This window comes from Rhinopithecus bieti, unplaced genomic scaffold (assembly GCF_001698545.2).
Source record: "Rhinopithecus bieti isolate Rb0 unplaced genomic scaffold, ASM169854v2 scaffold_18153, whole genome shotgun sequence".
Lineage (NCBI taxonomy): Eukaryota > Metazoa > Chordata > Mammalia > Primates > Cercopithecidae > Rhinopithecus > Rhinopithecus bieti.
The window spans coordinates 641951-668780 of record NW_016809139.1 but is presented as its reverse complement, the minus strand read 5'-3'; the positions used below and the strand labels follow the sequence as shown (position 1 = coordinate 668780).

Sequence of the window (26830 nt, the reverse complement as noted above, 5' to 3'; positions counted from 1 at the left end):
TGTGGTTTGAAAAAGTAGCCACAAGATATAGAGTCCAGGAAGCACATTCAGAGACTTTAGACAATCATAAACTAGTTGCGCCACAGAAAGATGAAAAGTCATGTTTTCATTTCAAAAGGGCTGGAGACGTGTCCGCAGCATCCAAACCTTGACTGGCTGTGCCCGCCTGGGGGGCGTGCCCATGGGCAGTGGCTACTGGGACCTCAGGGCCCAGGTTTCCCTCCGTGGAATCTCCAGGAGCCCTGCCTGGGCCTGTCCTTGGACAGTCTCTGGTCCGTGGGGAAGGAGGGGAGGGAGGCCACTCCTGAGGGGTCTCTGCAGGACATTCTGGGCTCAGGCGGGTATCTGGGGGCAAGGACAGGGAGGGAATGAAGGGGGTGGCTCAGGTGGGGGCTGCCCTGCTCCCTTATCTCTGTCGTCCTCCCCCAGCCTCCAGGGCTGAGGTGTGGGAGGCCCACGGGGAGGGAGCCCAGAGCCACCCGCCACAGGCCGAGGCCTAGGGTGGCCACGAGTAGGAGGAGCACTTCTGACAATTGAATAGCCTGGCGCCTCAAAGCTACGGTTGGGGCCTTCAGCCCGGAAATGGGCCCCCCTCTTTGCCCCCTGACGAACCAGTTTCCCCTGTTCACGTGTGGGTGTTTGTGCCTTTTTTAAAAAAGAAAAGAAAAGACCACACCATTTAGGAATCCGAACAAGACAGACCAACAAGACAGGACAAAGCCCGGCTCGGGGCAGGTGAAGCAGTGGGAGGAGCCTTCCTGGAGACCAGATGGGGTGCGGGGAGGGGGGAGGCTCAGTTCTTGGCACCTGTGTTCATGGTGGGCAGAGTCTCCCTTGGCCTCTGAAACAGCCGCCGGTGCATATGACCTCCCTCCGCATCTCAGGCCTCCCTCCCGCTGTGCCCACCCTGCACCCCGCTGCCAGCTGCTTCAGTGTTCGGAGCCCGTGGCTGGCGTGGCAGTGGCGAGCCCTCGATGGCTGTGTGGACGCCAGAGGCTGAGGGAGGACACCTGCTCTGTGGTGGGACAGCACCCCCGGGTCCACCAAGACCAGGTGGACGCTGAGGCTCCAGGGCCTCGTGGCTGCTCCAGTGGCCCCGTCACCTAAGGAGACAGGGCCCGACTCTACAGGACGGCACCGGTGGGGGATGGCAGGTCCTCTGGGGGGTGTGGGGTTCTGAGCTGTTTGCCTCAGGACCCTCAGGAGCGGGCAGGTCATGATAACAGGAGTGGCTGCATGCGGGCAGCCCATGGCTACAGCTTCCAACGGGCATTTCTAGTGCCCTGGCCAGATGGCCGGCCAGCGGTGGCCATGGTACCGCCACACTGGAGCCTAGCAACAGAGGGAGACCAATTTTCTCATCAGGTTAGCCGGGGAGTAGAGCAGGGAGTCACCCCAAGTCTGTCTCCACACCGAGTGGGACAGGCTGTGATGATGCCCAACACAGCAGCTGGGTCAGCTTGGCTTCCAGGAAGGGAGCCCCTTGGCCCGCCTGTTGTCATAACTGAGAGCCAGAGAAAGGGGCTCCACAGGCTCCGGGGCCCTGGGGACGCAGCTGGGTGGCTGTGTTGTGTGGTGCCGCCTTTCCGGTATCCCCGGGATTGGCGAGCCGTGCTCTTCCCCAGCTCCCCGCTGGCCTTCGCAGGGATGATGTGCTTGTCTGCGTGGGGTTTGCTGAGGGAGTTTGTGGTTAACATTGCCCTTGTTGAGTCGCATGAGGACCCCGTGTTCTGCGCTCAGCCAAGGAGCACTCAGAGGGGAAGGTGGTGGGATTTGAAGGCTGCTTCCTCTGCGAAGTCAGACTGGGAAGGTCGATCTCAGGCCTCAAGGCAACAGGGTGGAAGGACTTCAGACTGGGGCACCCTCCTGTGTCACCCAGGTCCTGTGCACCCCCAGGGAGGGGTCTCACCTGTCTTGTCGGCTGTGCTCTGTGGAGAGCCATGGACCCTCTTCATCCTTAGCTTGGGTCATCCCATGGGAGCTTCATCATGGGCCTCCCAGCCGCCTCATCAGAGCCAAGCGGTTCCTGCCTTCCTGCAGACCCCAGGGTCCCTCATGATGACGTGTCCTCCGTCTCTAGCAGACCTGAGGCCGCACTCACCCCAGGAGGGGCCAAGGAGCTGCAGGGAAACTGCCAACTGCTGCTCCCTGTGCCTCAGCTTCTCTGCTCTCTCCACCAAGGTGAAGAGGCCGCACCGAAACCCTGGTCTGCGCTGCTCATGGTGCCGTCTGGGCACACGGACTCCTGGAACAAGTCATAGTCAGGCCCTCTACACGGAGCTGGGCAGGGGCTGGGGAGGAGGCCTGGATCCCTGGCCATACTGCTAGAGGACTTGGGCAACACCAGGGTGCTTTCTGAGAGCACAAGTACATGGTGAGCGTGCTTGCCTGTATGTGTGTGCAAGTATGTGTGTGCGGGCATGTGTGTGTGCACATGTGTGAGTGGTCTTGTGAGCATGCATGGCAGAGCTGAGCATGCGTATGCACGGTGTGTGTGATGTGTGAGCATGTATGTACGTGTGTGGGCTTGTGTATGTATGTGAGTATTCACACATGACGTATGGCATAGCTGAGCATGCACTACATGTGTTCATGTGTGAGCAGGAGTGAGCGTACATATGTGTGTGTGTATGTGGGTGTTCGTGTGTGAGCGTGTGTGTATACACACGTGTGTGTGATGACATGTATGAGGAGGCTCATGTAGTAGCCACTCTTGCCAGGTGCTTCCTAGTGGGAACTAGATCCCAGGGGCTGAGCTGTGGGGCCGTGGCAGAGCTGCACTAGGATTTCCAAGAGGTGAAATGTGTGATGCTGTGGAGGTGCTTGGAGGTGAGGGAACCCCGATGGGGGACAGGAGGCTCTCAAAGCACTTGGAGGTGGAGGAGTCCGGGACAATGGGCAGGAAGGGTAGGGTCAGGAGTGCAGTGGGCAAGTGAAGGTTGGAGGGAGCTGGGCACCCTGCAGATGGCAGGGTGGGTGCTCAGTGCGATGGGGCTGCCACCATCCTCCAAGTGTGGCCCCGAGGGCCAGCGCTGCTGTCCCTCCATTGCCGGGTGTAATCAGTTCCTTGTGCCTGGCTCTGCCCAGGAGCTGTATGTGGGGGGTGTGAATGACCTCGAGCACAGAGCCTTTGGGATGGGGCTGGGGGCGTCCCCACCCTGACAGTGTGGCAGGGCATCCCTCACAAGTGGAGCCCAGAGTTCCCTCCCAGAGAAGTGCTGGGGGAGGAGGGGGCGGTCTCTGGAATTTCTGTTCGGAGACTTTCGGAAGCGTGTTTAGGCATAAAATCACATCCGCGGCAGTCAGTTTTCAAGCAAAGAGACTATTCTCTGGGCATCTCTAAGACGAGTTTGGGCAGTGTGGGGATTCGTTTGGGGAGCAAGCCCTCGCCGAGACGCAGGTGTTTGCTTGTGGGATGCCTGCGCCTGCCCTCGAGACGGATGTGGCACTCAGCTGCTTGAAACGAGGCCGGGTCCCAGGCAGCCCGGCCCTGCCCTGTGGGAGCCGCTGGCTGTAGCATGTCCTGACCTGGGGACAGCTGGGGACAGGTTGTGAGGCTGTCACATCTACTGACCCCGGCCCCGGGGGAGGGTGGCTGCGAACCCAGCCACACAGCCTGGAGGAGGCAGGGTGACAAGGGACTCCAGCCGGGGGAGCGGGTGTGCAGAGCGCTGTGGCGGGGGGGATGGGTTGTGGGGTGAAAACTGTGGGTATGTGCGTGTGAGGATGTACACATGTGTGAACATGTGTGTGATAGCACGTGTGTGCGTGTGAGTGCATGTGTGTGAGCATGCCTGTGTAGACTGTCTGGATTCCATGTGGCTCCACCTCTTCTGGGCTCCGTGATCTTGAGCAGGGTCCCCAGGCTCATGCCTCAGTTTTCTTCATCTGTGAAATGGGCCGATGGCCGGGCTGCACACAGATCCTCAGAGGGCGTAAGGCACACTCAGCACCCACTGCTGTGCCCGGGCAGCTGGTGGGGGCACAGCAGCCACTCACATGCCACTCACAGCCCTGTGGGTTACCCACTGCCTGGAATGTTCCAGTCTAATCGGATCCTTTTGTTGATGGGGAGACTGAGGCCGGGAAGGAGGATGCATTCCTGCCCTGGTCCCAGGCTCCACCTCTGCTGGGTCTCCTGGGCAGAAGGTCAGGAAGGGCTGAAAGGAACACAGTCCAAGACAAGTAAAGCCCCAGCTTCGAGGGGAGGCACAGTGGCTCTGAGGGGGTCCGAGCTCCCCGAGACCCTCCCCGGGATGTTTAACGACTGGGGCAGCCATTGCAACAGTGGAATTGGCACTGCAGCAAGCTGAGCATTTTTTCAGTTCCAAGTTTCCTACAGCACAATGGCTCCGGGCCAGGCACCTCTGGGCGTTCCAGGTCAGAGGGGCAGCAGGGGCTGGGGGCCGCTGCCTCAGTGCTTTTGTGATGGGGTCCTGGCCTGGAACCCCAGTCCAGAGACTCAGCAGCCCTGCCTGGGCAGAGCCTAGCGGAGCACATGGGGAGCCCCGCGGACACTGCACACACTGCCCTCTGTCCTCACGGAGCCTGGGGCTGCTGCAGGGCTGTGGGAAAGAAGTTGAAAATCCTTGGGTGCTCGAACCCTCGGGTGCTGGGCACCTTGATTCCAAGGCTAGTGCCTTCTTTCCTTCTGCAAGAGTGAGGGGTGGGAGACAGAACTGGCCAGAGGCTGGGAAGCCTGCATAGGGGAGGGCAGGAGGGCGGGAGCCTGGCTAGCCCCACCTCCAGGCACAAAGGCCCTCCCGCCGCCCTCGGCTCCAGCGTCACAGCCCCGATGGCTCCCGACCCCAGCGGCTGCCGCGTCCTGCTGCTGCTGCTCTTCTGCTGCCTGGCAGCTGCCCAGGCCGACCTGCTGAACCTGAACTGGCTTTGGTTCAATAATAAGGACACCAGCCAAGCAGCTACCACGATCCCTGAGCCCCAGGGGCTCCTGCCTGTGCAGCCCACAGCAGACGCCACCACGCACGTGGTCCCCCAGGATGGTTCCACGGAGCCAGCGACAGCCCCTGGCAGCCCTGAGGCACCCTCAGAGCTGCTGGAGGACAGCCAGGGCACCCCCACTTCTGCCGAGAGCCCGGACACGCCAGAGGAGAACATTGCCGGTGTGGGAGCCAAGATCCTGAACGTGGCCCAGGGCATCCGGAGCTTTGTCCAGCTGTGGAATGGCACTGTGCCCACTGAGAGCTTGGCCCAGGCGGAAACACTGGTTGTCGAGGCTCCTGTGGGCCCCCTCGCCCTCCCTGGGCCTTCCAGCAACCCCCAGGAGAATGGGACCACTCTGTGGCCCAGCCGTGGCACTCCCAGCTCTCCTGGCGCCCACACGACCGAGGCTGGCACCCTGCCTGCACCCACCCCATCGCCTCCCTCCCTGGGCAGGCCCTGGGCACCACTCACGGGGCCCTCAGTGCCACCACCGTCCTCAGGTAGAGCTTCTCTCTCCTCCTCGCTGGGCGGGGCCCCTGCCTGGGGAAGCCTGCAGGACCTGGACAGCCAAGGACTCTCGCCCACCGCAGCCGCTCCCAGCCAGCAGCTGCAACGCCCTGACGTCCGCCTGCGCACACCACTTCTGCACCCCCTGGTGACGGGCTCCCTGGGCGTGCACGCGGCCCCCTCTGCCTTCTCCTCTGGGCTCCCGGGCGCACTGTCTCAGGTTGCAGTTACCACTTTAATCGGGGACAGCGGTGCTTGGGTCTCCCACGCGGCTAACTCTGCGGGGCTGGGTCTTGCTAATAACTCTGCCCTGCTCGGGGCTGACCCTGAGGTCCCCACCGGTCGCTGCCTGCCCCTGCCGCCCTCCCTGCCGGTCTGTGGCCGACTGGGCATCTCGCGCTCCTGGCTGCCCAACCACCTCCACCATGAGAGCGTCGAGCAGGTGCAGGCTGCGGCACGGGTGTGGGGGGGCCTGCTGCGGACGCACTGCCACCCCTTCCTCGCCTGGTTCTTCTGCCTGCTCCTGGCCCCACCGTGCGGCAGGGTCCCGCTGCCCGCCCCGCCACCCTGCCGCCAGTTCTGCGAGGCCCTGCAGGACACGTGCTGGAGCCACCTGAGTCGGGGCCGGCTGCCTGTTGCCTGTGCCTCGCTCCCAGCCCAGGAGGACGGGTACTGTGTGTTCATTGGGCCGGCTGCAGGTAACTGGCCGGCTCCACTCTCCCCACCCTTTTCTCTTTGCCTTGCCAGGTAAGCGTGGTCAGGGCTGGCATGAGCCTGGTACAGGTTCCCCCACACTGAGTCTCTACGGTCAGGGGCCCGTGGCCCTCGGGAGGCGGGAGAGCTGGGAGTGAGGCATCCTGTGCCGGGAGGAGGCCGGCGTCTGGACGGGAAGAGGGTGGATGAACCACAGCCAATGTGTCCTGCAGCTTCCTGGGCATTTTAGCGCATTTAGTCCTCAGTACAGTCCCGAGATACCCTGCCATGCCCTGAGTCACAGAGAGGAAACTGAGGCGTGGGGCAGTGGCGTGACTCATCCCAGGGAGCCGGGATTCCCACTCAGGTGCGGCTGCATCAACTTTGCCCCAGTCACTAAGCTGCACAGTTCGACCCGCTTCCTGGGAGCCTTAGCGTGCTCAGGCCAAGGGTGCTGCCTTGTGGACAGTGCAGAGACCCTCACCAGGGTGGGGACCAGGGAGGTCCGCAGGGCCTGTCCTGAGAGGGAGCCTTTCATGTCCCCCTCCCCATCATGAAGCACACAGCCTCCCTGCCACAGTAGGGGACGCTCCTGGGCCCAGGGGACGTTACCCCATCACCACGTGGCCTGGCCCTGTTGCTGGCTGGGCAGTTGGGGGTCAGGAAGGGGAGGGAAGGGGAACTCTTTAACCTCCCGGGGCAGGGGCAGCCCAGGAAGGACCCCAGCAGCTCCCTCCTCTGTGTCCGGGGGTAGACAGGGCCCCTGAGCTATGCCTGCCCTATTCAGATTCTGCCTGCTGTGTTCACCTGGCAGCCTTGGCCCAGAGGCCCCGTTCCCACAGGGCGAGGTGCTCTGTCCTCTTCTGCTGTCCTCCCCATAGTGCCGAGGGGACGCAGCCTTGGTCTTTGCCCTGTGGGCTTTGGGACAGGGTTGGTGGGGGTTAGCAGCTGTGCCGGACCTGGAGGTGGGGTTACCTGCAGTGGAAATTTTAGTGGACGCCCACCTGCCAGGCTCCGTGAGGGATGACGAGCTTGCTGATTCCCCTCGAGTTTCAGGCCAGTGACCATTTCACTCAGCAAAGCCCAGAGCCTCTGCAGACCCTGTGTGGGGCCTGGGGTGTGGCCGGGGGGCCACAGGCAGGGCAGGGACAAGTGCTGACAACAGGTGGTCCCAGGAGCAAAGCCCACATGGGCTGGAATGGAGGGGCAGGCAGGAAGGGAGGGAGGGCTGCAGTGGGGCATGGCTGAGCCTGAGGCAGGTACAGGAACTGTGCTGGGGACGTGGTGTGTACAGGCGTGGGGCCCTTGTGGATACGCCCCGGAAGCGTAGGGCTGGAGCTCTCCTGTGGCAGGGGCTGTGCCCATGGCTGTTGGCATCTCGGGGCTTCGATGGTACCCCAGGGCAGCCGGCACTGCCACAAGCAGCCAGATTCGTGGGTCCACTCATGCTCTGTCCCTGGAACNAGCCTTGGTCTTTGCCCTGTGGGCTTTGGGACAGGGTTGGTGGGGGTTAGCAGCTGTGCCGGACCTGGAGGTGGGGTTACCTGCAGTGGAAATTTTAGTGGACGCCCACCTGCCAGGCTCCGTGAGGGATGACGAGCTTGCTGATTCCCCTCGAGTTTCAGGCCAGTGACCATTTCACTCAGCAAAGCCCAGAGCCTCTGCAGACCCTGTGTGGGGCCTGGGGTGTGGCCGGGGGGCCACAGGCAGGGCAGGGACAAGTGCTGACAACAGGTGGTCCCAGGAGCAAAGCCCACATGGGCTGGAATGGAGGGGCAGGCAGGAAGGGAGGGAGGGCTGCAGTGGGGCATGGCTGAGCCTGAGGCAGGTACAGGAACTGTGCTGGGGGACGTGGTGTGTACAGGCGTGGGGGCCCTTGTGGATACGCCCCGGAAGCGTAGGGCTGGAGCTCTCCTGTGGCAGGGGCTGTGCCCATGGCTGTTGGCATCTCGGGGCTTCGATGGTACCCCCAGGGCAGCCGGCACTGCCACAAGCAGCCAGATTCGTGGGTCCCACTCATGCTCTGTCCCTGGAACACCCAAATGCCAAGCAAGCACCAGCCGCCTTGCAGGCAACCCCCCTAGGGCCACACCCCACCTGGCAACTGGTGGCCAAGCCCTGTTCCCCACCCAGTGTGTGGGTAGGGCAGCACTTCAGGGGCCGTCCTGCCTGGAGAGACCCTGGTCCAGTGTCCTGGAGCCCCAGGAGGCTTGAGCACAGCCCACCTTGTCCTCGGAGGCAGACAGGACAGCGGCGGGCTGGGAGGGCTGCGGCCTGTGGGAAGGGAAACGCCAGGCCCCGAGGCTGTCTGGGATCAGCTGAGCACTCTGAACAAGCGTCGGCCTCAGGGAAGGTGCTGATCTCCTGGGAGTCAGTGCTCAGCTGCATGGCTTGGGGGCTGGGGTATGAGTGGGGCTATGAGGGCAAGGAATTTCTGTAACTGCAGCTGGCCCAGTCGGTGGCACAGACTGAAGGGGACTTTTCACTGAACACTGGACAGCTTGATAGTGTCCCCATGTGAGGGAGGCAGTGTCCCGCACAGGGTCCTGGGGGTCTCCATCGGCATTCGTGGCCTACGTTGCCTCTGGCCAGAGGTGGGCCTCGGGCTTCATCATGGAGTCCCTTCCCAGGTGTGGCCTGGCCCGGAGGGTCCTGCCCCGTCTTCTGGCCTCTCGGCTCCTCCCCAGCCCAGGTTCCTCTTGGGTGAGCCCCCACTCCTGCCGGGCCCCCGTGTTGGGCTGGACACTCCCAGCCCTGGGTGAGGGGCAAGAGGAGGAGGGGGAGCCCAGCCCCCCATGTTGGTGCCTGACCCCTCGGGGCAGGCTGTGAGGCCCTGGAAGTGGGGGTGCTGGGCTATGGTCCTGGCACCAGAACAGAGCCCTCGAGGCCCACAGAGGGCCCTGGCTGCATCTCCAGGCCATGGGGTCAGGGAGTATGAGCCCCTGAGGGGAGGGGAGCTGGAGGGGTCCTGCTGCCTCCTGCCTGGCTCCATCTCCAACGCCCTCTCCACCTGGTCCTGGGCACTGCCCTGTGTGTCCACCCCCCTGGCACACCTCGAGGAGAGCATGGGGGGCAGTGTGGCCATGCTGGGGCGTGGGGGCACTCAAAGGGAGGGTGCACCCCGTGGTCAGCACGCAGGCAGGGACCCTGTGGAGGGTTTTGGCGTGTTGTGGGCTTGTCCCTCAGACCCACAAGGAAGGGAGTGAGGCCCCCACACAGGGGAGGGCCGGAGTGGGGTAGGGAGGCTCCCCCACTGCAGGTGCCAAGAGTGAGTGAACAGGGCTTGGGCTTGGGCTGCTGGGGACACTGCCTCCAGGAAGCCCCCTGGGCTGTCTCAGTGGGACTCTATGAGTGACACGGAGCTCAGGCCACAAGGGCTGTGGGAGTGTCACCCCACGACAGCAATGGGTGCCTGGCCCTCTGGACTCTGCTCTCTACGCCCCTCCTGAGCTCTCGCAAACCCTGGCCCCTGGGACCGTAGCAGAGGCAGGTGATGTTTCCAAGGAGTCCTACAGGCAAGCGTCTTCTGACCTGGGAGGTGGGTATTGTTCCTGTTTACAGTTGAGAAACTGAGGCCTAGGAAGGACAGACACGTGTGCCTGCCACGAGTGTGGCAGCAAGACGGGAGCCTTGAGAGGGCCCCGCAGCCTGGCCCTAGAGTGCTCTTTAGCATCGCAGCAGATGCAGGACAAGCAAGCCCCCAGCCGGGGAGCACCAGGAGACCAGCAGCGTCCACCCTCGTGGTACAGGCCATCTGATGAGGGGCAGGGACCAGTGCTGGGATGGACGATGCCTATGCATAGAGTGGGGCGCACCTGGGCACAGCTGCCACCGGGGTGCTTGGGAAGCAGGTCCACACACACGCCAGCCAGGTCACTCATCTCTAATGTACCAGTCCCATGATCTTGGCAAGTGGTGCACAGGTCCCTGGGCTGGGGTTTCCTCTACCTCCACCCCCATCACTGGACATTCGGAGGTCGATGGGAGGCCACGGGAGTGCACGTGGAGGTCTCATCACCGTGATGGCCCTGAGGGGCTGCTCCTTTCTTGCTGCTCCCTACCCTGTGGGCCAGCCGCTGGTGCACAAGTGTCCTTACAGGGTGCCTACCTCTTGCTCCTTTAGTCAAATGCAGAACTTGAGAAAATTGATTTGCCTGATATTTCCGTGTAACTTTGGTTTAAGAAGGAGAGAAGACCACTCCATGAGAAACAGCTCATTCTTATCTCTCACCGCTTGGCAACCTACAAATATTTTTTCGATGATGCTGGCTAAGCTTCTCATAAATTCTCCATGTCTCTCAGATGCACCAAGAGTGACTCAGCATTTAACTCCTACTGGAGTGTCAAGGGCCTAGTGCATTGGGTTCAGTTGTCTGTGGGTACAAGATCTTGTGTGATTCTGAACCAGGCACAGATAGAATGAAAAGCACAGCACTCCAAACAGGGCTCCCTGCAGGTCCTTACATATATTTGGGTTTTGTAGATATCTAAAGTCAAGCTAGTGGACATCTGTCCCTTCAACCAGTTACCGTTGTAAGTGTGGTGAGAACACTTAAGATCTACTCAAGTTTGAAGTGCCATATGCAGTACAGTATTCTATCTGTAATCACCATGTGTACATTAGACCTCTAGAACTTACGCTTCCTGCATAACTGAAGCTTTGTACCCTTCAACCCACAGTCATATTTCCTTCTCTCCGTGGGCTGGCCTGGGCTGTGCCCTGTTAGCATTCCCAGATAAACAACAGCTAAGGGAGTTAATTGCCACTGGACCTTCCCTGCAGGAAATGGTCTGGTAGTCCAACAGGTGAAATGAAAGGGCATTACTTAGTAACAGTAAGTCAAGGAGGCCCCCATTGCCTATGCACAGAGTGGGGTGGCAGCTGTGCCCCATTGCACCCCACTCTGTGCATGGGCACCATCTGTCCTGGCACCGGTCCCTACCCCTCATCAGATGGCCTGCACCATTAGGGTGGATGCCTGCTGGTCTCCTGGTGCCCCCTTACTGGGCCCTTGCTTGTCCTACATCTGCTGCAATGCTGAAGGGCACTCTGGAGCCAGGCTGCTGGGCCCCCTTTGAGGGTCCCTTCTGGCTAGCCATATCTGTGGCACACACACATATTTGTCCTTTCTAGATCTCAGCCCCTGACAACCACCATTCTACTCTGCTCCTATGAATATGACCTTTTTAGATACCATATATAAGTAAGATCATGCAGTATTTGCATCTGTGCCTGTCATTTCTTGTAGTTTAATATCCTCCAGGTTCATTCATAAAAAGTGCAGTTACAAACTGTCCTTGCAATACCAGCTTTTATAATTGCCCATGTATTTACCTTTATTGAAATCTTCATTTCTTCATGTAACCTGTTGTTATTGACTAGTGTCTTTTCATTTCACCTGCTGGACTACCTGGACCATTTCCTGCAGGGCAGGTCTAGTGGCAATCAACTCCCTTCGCTTTTGTTTATCTGGGAATGCCAATTTCTTCTTCACTTTTGAAGGACAGTTTTGCTGAATATAGGACTCTTGGTTAACAATTTTTTTTTTCTTTTAGGACATTGAATATATTGGTCCACTGCCTTTTGGCTTCCAAAGTTTCTGTGAGAAATCTGGTGATAATCTTATTAAGAAGCCTTGTCTGTGATCAGTTGTTTTTCTCTTGCTGCTTTCAAGATTCTCTGTTTTTAAAAGTTTTATCATAATGTACCTTGGTGTGAGTCTCTTTGAGTTCATCTTACTTGCAGTTCCCTGAGCTTAACTGTTTATATTCATGTCTCCTTACAAATTTGAGACGTTTTCAGCCATTATTTCTTCAGATAGTCTCTCTGCACCTTTCTTTTTCTCTTCTGTTTGCAGCTTCCACAGCATGCATGCTTCCTTGTCTCTTGATGGTGGCCACATGCCTCTTAGGCTCTTTTCACCTTTCATTTATCTTTTGTCTTTGATAATTTCCATTATCCTATCTTCAAGCTCATTGATTTATTCTTCTATCTGCCCAAATCACCTTCAGATTCCTTTTTTTTTTTTTTTTTTGAGGCGGAGTCTCGCTCTGTTGCCCAGACTGGAGTGCAGTGCACTCAGCTCACTGCAAGCTCCGCCTCCCGGGTTTACGCCATTCTCCTGCCTCAGCCTCCGGAGTAGCTGGGACTACAGGCGCCCGCCACCTCGCCCGGCTAGTTTTGTATTTTAGTAGAGACGGGGTTTCACCGTGTTAGCCAGGATGGTCTCGATCTCCTGACCTCGTGATCCGCCCGTCTTGGCCTCCCAAAGTGCTGGGATTACAGGCTTGAGCCACCGCGCCCGGCCTCACCTTCAGATTCCTCTAGTGATGTTTTCAATTTCAACTATTGTACTTTTCAGTTCTATAATTTCTTTCTGGTTTCTGTCAAGGTTTTTATATTGATATTTCCATTTTGTTCATACGTCACTTTCTTGACTTTCTCCACACCTTCCTTTAGTTCTTTGAGCATCTTTAAGACAGTTGTTTTAAAGTCTTTTTCTAGTAGATCTGCCATCAGGTCTTTTGCAGGGACAGCTTCTGTTGATTTATTTTTCTCCTTTTAATGTGCTATACTTTCTTATCACTTTGTGTGCCTTGTGACTTTGTGTTAAAAAGTGAACATTTGAACTCAGTAATGTAGCTCTGGAAGTAAATACTCGCCCTTCACCAGTGTTCACTGCTTTTTGTTACTTTGAAAAAAATTTTGGTCTCTGTGCCAAAGATCTCCCTGAGGTGTGAACTTCAGGTCTTCTTGGGTCTTTTCTGAGCCTGTCCCTTTCCCTGGGTGTGTGCAGCCACTTTCTAATTTTACTCTTACATGCTGCTGTTTTTCAATGTCCTGTTCTTTCATGTTTGGCTCCCAAAGGAGGAACAAGATGAGAATGAGGAAGAAAAAACAGTGCCAGCCATCTAAATCCTCTTGAAGTCACTTCATCTGGAAGGGGAACTTGCAACAACAGAGGGAGTGTAAAACAACGGCCCCACCTCCCTGTCTGCACCTCTGTGTTCCCAAGCAACCTGATCAGAGCACAGGTTCTCAATGTCTGCAGGACAGAGTCCTTTTTGCCATCCTGTTTCCCACAAGCTGTGTGGCCACTGCTCCAGGAACTTGTGCATGGCACCTGCTATGGGAATAGGGGTGGGGGATGGATGTGCAGCTGCTATTGTGCCAAGAGCTGGGGTTCAGCTAAATTAACCATCTGTTACTGTTCAAACCTTCCTCTGGACATTGCAAACTTTCAGTAGACTCCAGAGTTCCAAAAGAGTTCTAAGACAAATTCTGTCCATGCACTTGTTAATTAGTTGGAGAGATGGATTCCTGGTGCTTTCCATCTGCCATTTCCCAGAGTACTCCAGAGTCATTTTCAAACATGTTTCTTTCTGTCAAATAATCAGGTCTTGGCCAGGTGTGGTGGCTTATGCCTGTAATCCCAGCACTTTGGGATACCAAGGCTTGTGGATCGCCTGAGGTCGGAAGTTCGAGACCAGCCTGACCAACATGATGGAGAAACCCCGCCTCTACTAAAAATACAAAATTAGCCAGGCGTAGTGGTGCGTTTCTGTAATCCTAGCTACTCAGGAGGCTGAGGCAGGAGAATTGCTTGAAGCTAGGAGGTGGAGGTTGTGGTGAGCTGAGATCACGCCACTGTACTCCAGCCTGGGCAACAAGAGCGAAACTCCATCTCAAAAAGCAGAAAAGAAAAGAAAAGAAATCAAGTCTTGAGGCATCATCATTGTTATATCATGTGCAGGTGTCTATCCTGGATGCCACCCAGCTACGCCAAGTGCAGGGAGAAACTCCCTATGGGCACCGTGGCTGGGTCCAGAGCTCAGAGGCTGAAGCTCTGAGAACTGGGCTGGAGCCCAACCATGGTGGAAGCCTCTAGCTCTGGGGAAGAGACACACATCTGTAGGGGCAGAGTGACTACATTTCCAGGTTGCCCAGCCCTCGGGAGTGGCGCAGTGCTCGGGCACTGGGGCAGAGGTGGATCCCAGTCCCTCAATGGAAGCTCCAAAGCCTGCCGTTTTCCTCTCTTCCTCTTCCTGGGATGGGATTTGGGGGATGAGATCTTTCTGGTGGGCTGGAGTCTGTCCCAGAAGTCAACAGCTCACCCTGGGGCCGCAAGAACCCCTTAGATAAGGTAGACCCTCGGCAAGACTCCAGCCACACATGAGAGGACGGAACACAGCTCCTGAGTCCCACTCCCCGCGGCCACCTGCCCCCATGGGTTTGCACCGATTTGCATATAGGCGTGTAGCTTCCTATTGGCGACTGTAAGAAATTGCCACAAATTCAGTAACTTAAACCAGCACAGCTGTCTTATCTTTCCGTTCTGGAGGTCAGAGTCTGAAACCACTTCACTGAGTTGAAACCAAGGTGTTGTCAGGGCTGGGTCCCTCTGGGGCTCTGGAGGAGAATCCGTTTTCTTGACTTTTCCAGCTTCTAGAGGCTGCTGCTTTCCTTCGCTCGAAGCCCCTTCTTCCCCCTTCAAAGCCAACAGTGTTGGGCAAGTCCTCATGGTGCCGTCTTTTGTCCTTCGATTTTAAGGCTTTGTGTGGTTAGATGTGGATCATCTCCCATCTCCAGGTCCACAGCCTGAGTCCCAGCTGCAGCATCCCCTTGCCACGTAAAATTATGCTTGTGGGTTCCAGCTGTTGTGCTATGGACATCCTGGGGCCATGGGTTCGCGGCCCCACCACAGTTTGCCCATGTGCACGGCTGCACATGTGTGCTAATGCATGGGAGTCTTACGTTGGCCATAAATGGGATTACCCTGTGTCTGCAAGTTCCTCTTTCCTTTATCCTGCATCTCAGGAGTCTCCCTAACTCCAGGCAGATGCCTTGGCTCTTCGTGTGGCTCTGGTCTTTTCCTCAACTCCTCCTGACTGAAGCACCTGCACGTATTTCTGCCTCTCTGTGTAACAGATGGCCCTGCAGAACCTGCTCAGCCCTGACTGGCGGGTTCATCGCGCAGACTCACCGTTGTTTGTCGGACACCAGCTGAGCTGCCCCACGTGGGCCTGACATGAGTTTTGGGTCAGCACTGACAGTGGAGAGACTGGATGTTATAAATGTGTCCGAGTGTCAGCAGGAGGTCTCCACCCAGGGACGGCCGTCTCCTAGCTTGTTTTTAGCCCTTCCGGGGGGCTCTGCAGCCTTGGGCATTGGTGGAAGTGTTTGTTCGGAGGCTGTTTTTCTTTGATGCCAAGATGTCCCCCAAGGCACTTCACTGTGTAAGTACCACGGTGTGATGGGGCGATGATGGTGGCGTGTTGATGCCCCCGGGTACTTTACCATGTCAGTGCCATGGTGTGATGGGGGGATGATGGTGGCGTGTTGATGCCTCCGGGCACTTCACTGCGTAAGTGCTGCAGTGTGATGGGGCAGTGATGATGGCGCGCTCTTCAAGCTCTGGATTGGGTTCCGGAAGCTCTGTGTGAGTCTTACTGAGGTGGTTATTTTCTCTCTTCACAGGAGAGTGGGCTGAGCAAGGAGCCTTAGGGTCTGTCATTGGCAGCAACTCCCTCGCCTGCAGGTGCACAGTGGTTCTGGCTCAGCAGACCCCACAGGGCTGTCAGGACGCGTCGTCCCCTCTGTCCGCCGAATGGCTCCGGCTTGGGTCCTTTCGGCCGATGTCAGTGTTGCAGTGCTCACTCTCACAGCCATTTACCTGCTGTTTCTCCGTTAGCCTTTGGTGTTACTTTAGCTAACGTTTTTGACAAGGTGGAGCTGGATTTTTCTTGCTGCCGCTGTTTTTCATCCACTGCTTGCCTTGTGCCCACCAATGTGGTCTGCATGTCCTGTGCCCCGGGCGCCAAAACCACCGGCTCACCGGCACCTGCCCTGCCCTCTCGTGCCACTGTGGTCACTGACTGCAGGTTCTGGCTTTTGTCCTTCTTCTGCCTCTTTTGTGTCAGTTGTGACGTCTCCGTTTAACGAGAGTCCTGCCCGTGTGTGCTTGAAATGGAGGCTTCCATGGTCCCTGAAAGCTTTCACAGAACCACTGACGTGGCCTCCACTTGCTGGCACGGACCTGGGCAGCAGGTCCATGCAAATCTCCTGGGCACTTGGTCCTGGGAGTCACAGGGCAGCTTTTGTGGCCACACCCCGAGGTCTCAGCTACCATGACATGGATGCTGTGGGTTTTTGGACTTCGAGGTCACGCCCTGGGGATGCTGCAGCCCACCTGCCCTTGGCCCCCATGGGCCCCACAGCCGCTGTGTGTTTGGATTTCTGAACAGGCCCAGCTGGAGCTGAAGGACAGGCTGTGCTGGCTCCCCTGGCCTGAGGGAAACGTCCCGTCTCAGGGCCATTTTCTCTCGGAGCACCCATGAGATTGCTTTGATTTCTAGTTTGCATCAAACCCTGTGTCTTGGAAGCTGTTGGGCCTCTGAGTGCTGAACTGGATATTGATTTCTAGTTTGCATCAAACCCTGTGTCTCGGAACCTCTTGGGCCTCTGAGTGCTGAACTGGATGTTGCCTGAGCAACGTGAAACCCACCTGGCTGCACTAGGCTTCCCCGACTCAGCTCGCCCCACGCAGGCAGGAGCAGCCCTGGCTCTGCAGGACGGGAGGCGGCTGCGTGGGAGGGCGGGGGGCTGGCCAGGCAGCCTTGGATCTTGTCCTCAGGAGCCCTTCAAAGGGGCGGCAGAGACTCCAGGCCCCGTGCCTCAGGGAGTCAGGCTGGGCTGGTTCTGGGGAGCGGCTGGAGCGCCTGGTGCTGACGGGCGTCCGTGGAGTGCACGTGTCTGAGGGTCTCTGAGGGGTCTGCCCTTTTCTTCGGGGCCACGGTGGCCATGAGGGATGCAGGACACCGGGTGTGGCCCTCGAGGACTGAGCTGGCTGGAGCCCACTCCCTCGTGGGTGAACGCTGCTCTGGGTGGAGAGCCCAGTTTGGGGAGAAGGGAGGGTCTTGTCCTGGGAGTTGTCAGACAAAGCTGAGGATGGGACTCACAGGGGACCCCCAGTCAGGCCGTGTCAGGGTGAGGCTGAGGAGTGAGGGTCCTGGAAAGTCCCGCTTCTGGGAGGGGGCGCTTTGGCTCAGAGGCTGCTGCCATGGAAGGGATGGATGTCCCCGGCCCCCTAAGATGAAGGACCCAAGGGGAGGGGCGGGGACCTCCTGCGCTGTGAGAACAGCGGAGAGTCCTAGCCAGAGGTCCCTGCTGCTCTCCTGTGGGGAGGATGCTGGCTGCGCCGTTTGTCCTGGGCTTATTTAAAGGAGCCTTTGTTAACACACACAGGCCTCCAGAACCATCCACACTTCTGGCTGGCCTGATTCCTGAGGAGGAAATGGTCTTTAATGAGGCAAGCACCTTGATCCAAGGTGAGGTGACCCAGCAGGAGGGGCCGGCCCACCACATCCGGGAAGGCCGAGCTCTCGAAGTGGGGTTCAGGCACTTGCTGTTTGACTCCAGGACATCTGAGACAGCTGGGCCCGCACCTCAGGGAGTGAAGGCTGCGCCATTCTCTGCCCATCCAGCATCTTGGGGCCGGGTGTTTGGAAGCTGACTTCCGAAGGGAACCCCCAGGAGCTTTGTGGAGAGGAGACGGGACAGCTTTGGAAAGGGCTTTGCTGTCACTGGGGTCCCTGGGGCCGCCTGCGTAGCGTGCTGGTGCCTTCCAGCCCAGGAAGGTGGCAGCTGCCACATCTTGCTTTCCCAATGAATGTCAGAATGTTCTAGGAAGGGTGGCGGGAGGTTTCTCCAAGGTGAACTCTGGGCCAGCTGGGCGACTGCCAGGGCATCTGGCCCCCAGGCCGAGAGTCCTTTTTCCTGATCTTAGCACAGCCCCGCTGTGGACATGTGGGGCCTGGGCACTTCTTATAAGAAAGGATCATTGTAACAGCTGCCATCTGGGTAGACAGCAGCCTCTGTCTGGGGGGAGATGACTGCTGGCCCCAGAGTCCAGGCTCAGCCCGTCGGGACCCCTCTGCCCCTAGCCTCGGGGTGCAGGCGCCGGACGGACCAGGCTGCTGTCCACAGAGCCCATTGTCCACTCTGCACCTGACCCTGCTTCCAGTCGGCACGAGGGTAGGGCCCACAGGGAGTCCAGGCCGCCACACCACCTCATGCTGGAGTCAGGGCCTCGTGGGGGCAGCGATGGCGCTGGAGGTGCCCATGGCGTGTGCCAGGCGGGGTCTGCGCTCTAGTTTCCGTTGGTTCTGTGAGCTCTGTGGAGATACTGCTTCCCTTGTGATGTCCAGGCTCAGCACTTCTTCCCTTGGTCAGGTGGCCCAGGTCAGCCTGGCCCAGCCACAGGGCCCCCAGCCCACAGGTACACGCACACAGGTGCTCGCGCCCGCCTTCCTCAGGACGCCTGGGCATCAGCAGCCCCTTCCCACAGGAGAGCTCGACCAGGAGCCAGCCTGCTGCACAGGCGTCCTGGAGTAACCGTTACACTCTGTCGGAAGCAGACCGTGTCCAGTCTGTCTGGGGCCTCGCGGTCACGGGAGTAGGGCCTTGGGGAAAGTCCCTGGCCCAGACTGTGGCCGCAAAGCCCCTGCTCTGCCTGGCATGGCAGGTGTGCTGGGAAGTCACTCTGAGCAGGGTCTGTCCTTGAGTGGGTGCTGCCCCCTCCTGTGGGCAGGAAATGAGGCGTGAGAACTCCGGGCACTGGGGCTGCATCCTGGCAGGTACGCAGAGAGGGATGGACAGGGCTTCTTCTGACCCTGGGCTACTGAGTTGAAGTGAGGTCAAGCTCCGCCTGGGCAGGAATGAGTGGAGTGAGTCACCCAGCGCTGTGGGGAATTTGCAGGGAACAGCGGGGCTGGTGAGGAGACTGTGGCACGTTGGCAGGTACATCAGGCATGCATCCCCTCCAAGGGGTGACTGTGGCCCTGAGAGGAATCAGCACGGTGGGGTGGGGAGACACTACTTGTCCTTGCCACATGTGGCACCTCGCCCAGCGGGTGAGCCGGCGCTGGGTGAAATCCCACACGGTGCCTCTCAGACGCCACGCGGACCCCCAGCCGAGGCAGCCGCTCTGGGCGAGGCTCCGTAGCCGAGGCTTTGAAGAACATTGGGACGTGGAGTCAGCCTCCTTCCTTCCCTGCAGTGGAGCTGTGGCTTCACAGTGGAGGCCACGCTGGGTTGCCTGCCTGGGCTGCTCCAGCAGGGGCAGAGTGGGTGGGCGGGGCACAGGGCTGCCAGCCCCAGCCCCTCACAGCTCCTTGCTTCGGCAGGGGTGCCGGCCAGTCCCTGGCCCCTTCTCCCCACTGGCTGTGCCCATCCCTGCTGAAAGCAGGGAAGTGGGGGGCCTGTGGACACCATGTCCCCTGCAGGCAGGTTTCTGCATGGAGCGCGCCCGTCGTTTGGGAATGAGTGAACCAGGGTGGCCGTTGGGTGGCCATTGGGTGGCTCAGCCCAGGGCATCAGGGCAGGCTGCCAGGCACGTGGAAAGCCCTCTCAGACTCAGTTTCCCCTTTGTGCCCCTGCCTGGCCGCCTCTCCAGGCCACATCGGTGGCCCCTGGTTCTGTCCTGCACAGCCACCTCACCAGCTGTCTTTCTTTTTGCAGAGAGCGTCGGCGAGGAGGTGGGGCTGCTGCAGCTCCTTGGGGACCCTCCGCCCCAGCAAATCACCCAGACGGATGACCCCGACGTCGGGCTGGCCTATGTCTTTGGGCCAGATGCCAACAGCGGCCAAGTGGCCCGGTACCACTTCCCCAGCCTCTTCTTCCGTGACTTCTCGCTGCTGTTCCACATCCAGCCGGCCACGGAGGGCCCAGGGGTGCTGTTTGCCATCACCGACGCGGCGCAGGCAGTGGTCTCGCTGGGCGTGAAGCTCTCTGGGGTGCGGGACGGGCACCAGGACATCTCCCTGCTCTACACGGAGCCAGGTGCAGGCCAGACCCACACAGCCGCCAGCTTCCAGCTCCCTGCCTTCGTCGGCCAGTGGACACACTTCGCACTCAGTGTGGAGGGCGGCTACGTGGCCCTCTACGTGGACTGTGAGGAGTTCCAGAGAATGCCGCTTGCTCGGTCCTCACGGGGTCTGGAGCTAGAGCCTGGCGCCGGGCTCTTCGTGGCGCAGGCAGGAGGAGCGGACCCTGACAAGTTCCAGGTAACCCCCACTATGCTGTTGCCGGGGGGCTGGAGCAGCCAGGGTAGGGTGGGGTGGAGGTGGGCCCCTGGGACAGGGACAGAGCTGCAGCCTGAAGAGGAGAGCCCCACCCCAGCTGTGGTCAGCCCCGGCCTCCAGTGCAGGCCTCCCGGGTTCTTGGCCGGCCCGGCTGGGGTAGCATTCACTTTCTTGGCTCCCTGGCTCCTGTGCCCCTAGGAAGGGTTGCCCTGGGCTTCTGTGGTTTCTCTGAGACACCAAAGCCCAGCCTAGGAGGGCCCCATTTGAACAACTTTGTAACTAGATATCCACCCCAGCCGTGACCCCATGATCCAGAGACATCCCCAGGCCTATGCCAAGCCCCGTGGTGAACTGGGGCTCCCGACCTCTGACCAGCAGGTTGGGTGAGTGGGGACCGAGTCTGGGCCCAGCCACAAGCCTCGGGGCCCCATGCAGAATGAAAGCTGGGGTCCTTGTTGAAAACAATGAATGATCCAAAGCTGGCGGCAGCAGGGTGTCGGTCCCAGCAGGGTTCTCCTGTGGTGACTCCACACCGGCTGGGACCAGGGGCTCAGGGTGGCCCTTCAGGTCAGCACCTTCAGCAAGGGTGCCTGTGAGACTCCACTTCGGAGCATGTGGTGGGATCCCCCAGTGGTGATGGCGTGTGGCCGTCTCCACCTGAGTCTCTGAGAAGTCCCTCCAATGCGCCTTCATTTCTTGGGGCTGGGGGAGCGGACAGAGCCCTAAACCCATGTGGGGTCTATGTCCAAAGCCCCTGCATTTCTGGGAACCTTTGGCTGGGAACAGCCGTGTGGGTGACCTCAGCTGGCACTGTCTCCCAAGTCCCTGAATTCTAACATTCAAGCTGGCCTGCAGCTGGGACGCCCCTGCCCTGGCGGGCCACAGGGGACAGAAGGTTAACTATTGCCCTGACAAGGGCTGTTTGTTTGAAGTTGTTCTAAGTCCTGGTGTCTGAGGGTTCTGAAAGCTGACCTTTCACCTTTGGCAGGAACTTTTAACCCTCAGAGCTCAGGAGCCGCTAGGACGTTGACACCAAACTGGGCCTCTTTGTTTTCCTCTTGATCACAAACATGATTGCCGGGAAAGAAGTCAGAGTCACCCCCTCCTGTGAGAGGCAATTTGTTGTGTGAATCCCCAGCCATTTCTTGGTGGAATAAAGTCGCCCACAAGTGCTGTACATCTTTAACGCTGTAAGGAAAAGCGGCCAAGTGCCGAGAGCTCGGGTACGTGGGTACGCAGCTGTGCCCGATGGTGCTGCGGAGAGCCGGGCCGCCGCCCTGCAGGGAAGGCCTCCTCATCAGCGAAGTCCCACTTCCCAGTTAGATGTGTAGGAAAAGCGGGTCTGGGTGTTTAATTTTGCATTTCTTGGACTGTTAGTGAGGACAAACTTTCATGTTGTCACTTGTTTATTGTCTGTATTTCTTCCTTTGTGACTGACTGGTTTATGTTCTCTGTGTTTTCGGTGGGCCCAACTCTCATTGATTTATACAAACTCCTTACATGTAAAAGAAACTACTCTTTGGTTCTGCATGCTGCAGACTTTATTTCCACCTTGTCTTTTTTTTTTTTTTTTTTGACCATTGGGATTTGATGTGTGGTTTTTTGGGGTTTTTTTGGGTTTTTTGGTTCTGTTTGTTTTAGATGGAGTCTCGCTCTGTTGCCCAGGTTGGAGTGCGATGGGGTGATCTTGGTTCACTGCAACCTCTGCCTCCTGGGTTCATGTGATTCTCCTGCCTCAGCCTCCCAAGTAGCTGGGATTACAGACACCGACCACCACGCCTGGCTAATTTTTGTATTTTTAGTAGAGATGGTGTTTCACCATATTGGTCAGGCTGGTCTCGAGCTCCTGACCTCAGGTGATCCACCTGCCTAAGCCTCTCAAAGTGCTGGGATGATAGGTGTGAGCCACTGCGCCCGGCTGAGATTTGATGTGCTTATGTGGTTAAATCTGGCCTGAAGAAGACACCATGATTTACACAGCCCAGTGAAACCTTGGAAGGTCAGAGAGCTGGAACAGGAAGGAGCTAGAGGGCCCTGGGTCGGGCCCTGGGCTGGGGCCCTGCTGGGCCTGGGTGGCGCACTGCAGGGTGTGTGCTGCTGGGCGTGGGTGGTGCGCCGGGGGCCGTGTGCTGCTGGGCGTGGGTGGCGTGCCGCGGGCCGTGTGCTGCTGGGTGTGGGTGGCGTGCCGCAGGCCGTGTGCTGCTGGGTGTGGGTGGCGCACTGCGGGCTGTGTGCTGAAGGCTGTGTTGGTTGATCTCTGTGTCAGGTCCCTGCAGGCCTCAGGCGTCAGGAACTTTCTCTTTGGGTCTTAGATGAGATTCCAGCTGGGGAGAGGAGAAGCACGCTTGTGTGGTAGAGAAGAAGGTGAAATTGCTCAGCACAAGATTTTCTCAGACTTCTGAATTGAGATTCTTGGGAAAGAAACATTCAAGTTGTATGACTCATCATTTTTGGCAGAAACAAGCACAGAGCTTTGGGAGCAGGGAGGAAACCGAGGCTTCCTCCTCCTCAGACTCCACGAGGCTGCAGTGCCCCCAACGCTGCCACAGATGGTGCCTGGGACCCCCGGCCTCGGCGGCGTCCGACAGAGCCCCCCGGGGCCTTGGTTGTGTTCCTCGTCGTAAGAGTCCTGGGGCGTTGTTGGTCTTTTCAGGTTCACTTTCTTGAGTCGGGTTTGTCAGTGGCCGTCTCCCGGGAAATCATGCACCCCCCCCAGCTGTGCTGTTGCAGTGATCATCATTTCCAGCTGTGTCCTGATTTCCAGGGCGCTGAGGCTGCAGCATGTCGGGAAGCATTTTACACGCTTTTCCCTAACAGAATTCCTGTGATCTCTGTTTCGGGTGTCTCCGGATTTCATAACTTTCAGTCCTAAGTCCCTTAAATATTTGCAGTGGGCCTGTGGCTTTTGCACTAGTGCCGTCTGCCCCACCTCTGGAGCCAGTGGCCAGACAGGCTCAGAGCTTCTCTGCCCTCTGTAGCTGCCCCCGACCCAGGCACCCTGTAGCCCCGTGCAGAAGGCGTCGGTGCCCTTGGGAGCACCCTCAGGAGAGCGCTGTGGCCGGAGAGCATGGCGGCCACATGTCAGGGTTGTCAGGGCCTCACAGGCCTCTCTGGACGGTGCATGTCTGCGTGGGGATGGATGTCAGGAATGCCCAGCCCCTCCCCCACACCAAGACCACCTAAGATGCACTCTCGGCACCCCCCTGCCCGGGCTGCCCCAGGGCTAGAATGCAACCCCAGCTCCTTCCCCGGGCATGACCTGGGGGCTCTTGAATGTGAAGGCTGCTGCCCCGCCCCCACGCAGCAGGTCCTGGTGGACGGTGGACCCTGGACCCCGCAGTGCTGCCCCTGGCCTACCCGGGGTGCTGTAGGCAATGCCACTCCCCTGCAATGTGACGCCGAGAACCGCTGGTGCGTTCTGTGGGAAACCCATGCACACCCAGGGGGCTCATGGGGTCCACATGCCCCATGCATGAACTCACGTGTGCATACATGATCTCATGTTTGCACACATGTGTCCACGGAGATGCATGGTCTTACGCACATGTGCCCATACACTCAGCACTCACACCCCATCCTGCAGGCTCAGGCCCCACTCCTGAGCCACCTGCCTGGGCTTCAGGGCCCAGCTGGCGTGGGGAGCCCCAGGCTCCACCTGGCCTCACTTGGCTCTGAAATCTAGGCCAGGATGCAGAACCTGCAGTGCGGCCAGTGGAGCTCCTGGTCCTGTGCACAGCCCCCACCTGGCAGCCCCTCTTCCTGCCAAAGCCCCTCCCAGCGTCCTCTCCCCCGATGAGCTGCTCGCTTGAGGCTTAGGACGTTGCGCCCTGCTGTGTCCCTGCCCAGCGTCCCCAGCCTGCGTCTCACGAGACACTGCCGGCCGCGCCAGGACCCGAGAGGGCAGGGGCAGGCACCCTGGCACTCAGCCCAGGACTGAGGATGCCGGAGGGAGCGGCGGGTGGGTGGGTGGATGAGTGAGATCGGCTCCAGATGGAATGGGCGCAGAGACCCAGGAAACTCCCCTACACCTGCGGCGTTTGGGTCCTTGGCTTCTGGGTTTTGCTTTTTATGAAAAGGTAAAGTTCAAAGAAAGCAAAGCCGTGGTGCTGCCTTGGTTAGTCCGAGTCGGGAGATGAGGCCGCCTGGGGCTTGTGTAAAGCTCCCAGGACTTGGGGTTGGGGAACTTGACCTGCAGCCCCTCGAATCTGCCCCTCTCTCCCAGGCCTTGGATCGAGCCACGCCCACTGTGGTTCTAAACCCATAGCACTCAGGTGGCCCATCAGCCGCCTCGGATGAGCCGAGTCTGAGGGAGCAGCCTCCGCCCAGCCGGGTGCTTTCCACACGAAAGTGCCCAGGACCCCCCTGGGTCTCACCACGTCTTCCTACCATAAGGCACCACCAGGAGGCTGCCCGAGACCCCTTCCCTCCCCGAGACGCTCCAGCCCTCTGTGGGCCGCCGAAATCTGGAGCTCAGGCAGTGCCGGGGTTGCCGCTGCCGCCTCAGGACCGCTGGTGACCCCTTTCTCTGTCTGCATTTAGGGGATGATCGCTGAGCTGAAGGTGCGCAGGGACCCCCAGGTGGGCCCCATGCACTGCCTGGACGAGGAAGGCGATGACTCAGATGGGGTGAGTGACAGCCGGGACCCGGGTGGGATCTCCCTCAACCCCTGGCACGCGGAGTTCAGGGCCAAGGGCTGTGACAGGAAAAGTCCCAAAAGATGCCACTTTGGGTACCGGGAAGCTGCGATACCATTTCCATGCTCTCCTGTAACACCTCGGAGCCCTTCCTTACCCTAAACTTTCCCATATAAAAACAAATACAAAGCAGAAAATAAACACCAGAAACCACCCTCCATGGCAGCTGGTGAGACGAAGGATATTAGGCAGCTCAGCAAAGTGTGTGTGCGTGTGTGGTGTGTCTGTGTCTTGTGTGGTGTGTGTGTGGTGTAGGTGTGGTGTGTCTGTCTTGTGTGTTGTGTGTGGTATGTGTCTCTGTGTGTCTTTGTGTGGTGTGTCTGTGTGTCGTGTGTGTGTGTGTGGTGTGTCTGTCTTGGGTGTTGTGTGTGGATGTGTGCATGTCTGTTTTTGTGTTTGTATGTCTGTGTGGTGTGTGTGTCTGTCTTATGTGTTATGTCTGCATGTCTGTGGTGTGTCTGTGTGTGGTATGTGTGTGTGGTGTGTCTCTGTCTGTCTTGTGGGTTGTGTGTGGATGTGTTTTTGTGTGTGTATATCTGTGTGATGTGTCTGTCTTGTGTGCGTATGTGGTGTGTGTCTCTGTGTGTCTCTGTGTGGTGTGTGTATCTTGTGTGTGTGGGTGTGTGGTGTGTCTGTGGTGTGTCTGTCTTGTGTGTCATGTGTGTCTGTGGTGTGTCTGTGTGTGTAGTGCATCTCTGTGTGGTGTCTCTGTGTGTGGTGTGTCTCTGTGTGTGTCTCTGTGTGGTGTTTGTCTTGTGTGTGCAGGTGTGTGGTGTGTCTGCATGTCTGTGGTGTGTCTGTGTGTTTAGTGTGTCTGTGGTGTGTCTGTGTGTGGTGTGTCTCTGTGGTGTGTCTGTCTTGGGTGTTGTGTGTGTGTCTCTGTGTCTGTGGTGTGTCTCTGTGTGTGGTGTGTCTATGTGTGGATGTGTGCATGTCTGTGTGTGTGTATGTCTGGTGTGTGTCTCTGTCTTGTGTGTTGTGTCTGTATGTCTGCATGGTGCATGTGTTTCTGTGTCTGTGTGTTGTATGGCGTGTGTGTTGCTGGGGTGTGTGGAATCTCGTGTGTGTGTCTCTGTGTACCTGTGTGTTGGGGTGTGTGTCGGTGGGGTGTGTGTGTCAATGGGGTGTGTGTTGGTGGGCTGTGTGGAATCTCTGTGTGGTGTGTGTCTCTGTGTCTGTGTGTGTTGTGTGGCATGTGTATTGGGGTGTGTGGAATCTCGTGTGTGTGTCTCTGTGTCTGTGCCTGTGTGTTGGGGTGTGTGTGTTGTGCGGCGTGTGTGTTGTGCGGCGTGTGTGTTGTGTGGCGTGTGTGTTGTGCGGCGTGTGTGTTGGGGTGTGTGGAATCTCGTGGAAGCCAAGGGGAGTCCGCCGGCCCCAGGTGTGAGGAATTCTTCTCACTCGGGAGCCCAGGTCACAGCGTGCCCCATGTGACCGTGGACCCACAGCCTCACTCCTGGGCGGTGTGGGTAGGAGACACCGTGGCTGAACTGTGGGCAGCGTGTGCACATCCATGTTACTTTCATGTTTTTTTCTATATTTCACCCGAGAAGTCCGTTGTTTTGCCTGGAACATGCCAGAAGATGCCAGATTGTTCACCTGGTGGCCATGACAAGGCTGCTGGGTGCTGGGGTCTCCGAGGCGCCACACCCCTCCCCTGGCCTGCCTTGCCCTCAGGGGTCATTAGTGGACCCTGAGGATGTTTCTCTTCCGGGTTTTCATGAAGTTTAAAACGTCCAGCCGCCTTGGTGCGGGTTCAGCCCAGGCCTGGGCCCAGCGGGGCCTGTGCTGGGGAAACCTGTGCGGGAAGCATCTGTGGTGGGGCCTCCTCCAGGGCAGGGCTCCGGCTGGAGGAGAGGAGCGTGTTCCGTCTCCCACCTCCGCGTGTCTCACCACCGGCTGAGGCAGTTTC

At 58.6% G+C, this 26830-nt stretch overlaps 1 protein-coding gene across 1 annotated transcript in view; it reads left to right on the top strand.

Annotated features, from left to right (window-relative positions):
- Positions 1–4769: 4769 nt before the first annotated feature.
- COL18A1 (collagen type XVIII alpha 1 chain) overlaps positions 4770–26830 on the top strand; it is a 59671-nt gene continuing 37610 nt past the window's right edge. Inside the window, exons 1-3 of the mRNA XM_017888656.1 lie at positions 4770–6149; positions 19664–20208; positions 24766–24852. Of these exons, the coding sequence (XP_017744145.1) occupies positions 4796–6149; positions 19664–20208; positions 24766–24852 (1986 nt within the window). The 5' untranslated portion in view covers positions 4770–4795. The remainder of the gene's footprint in view (positions 6150–19663; positions 20209–24765; positions 24853–26830) is intronic.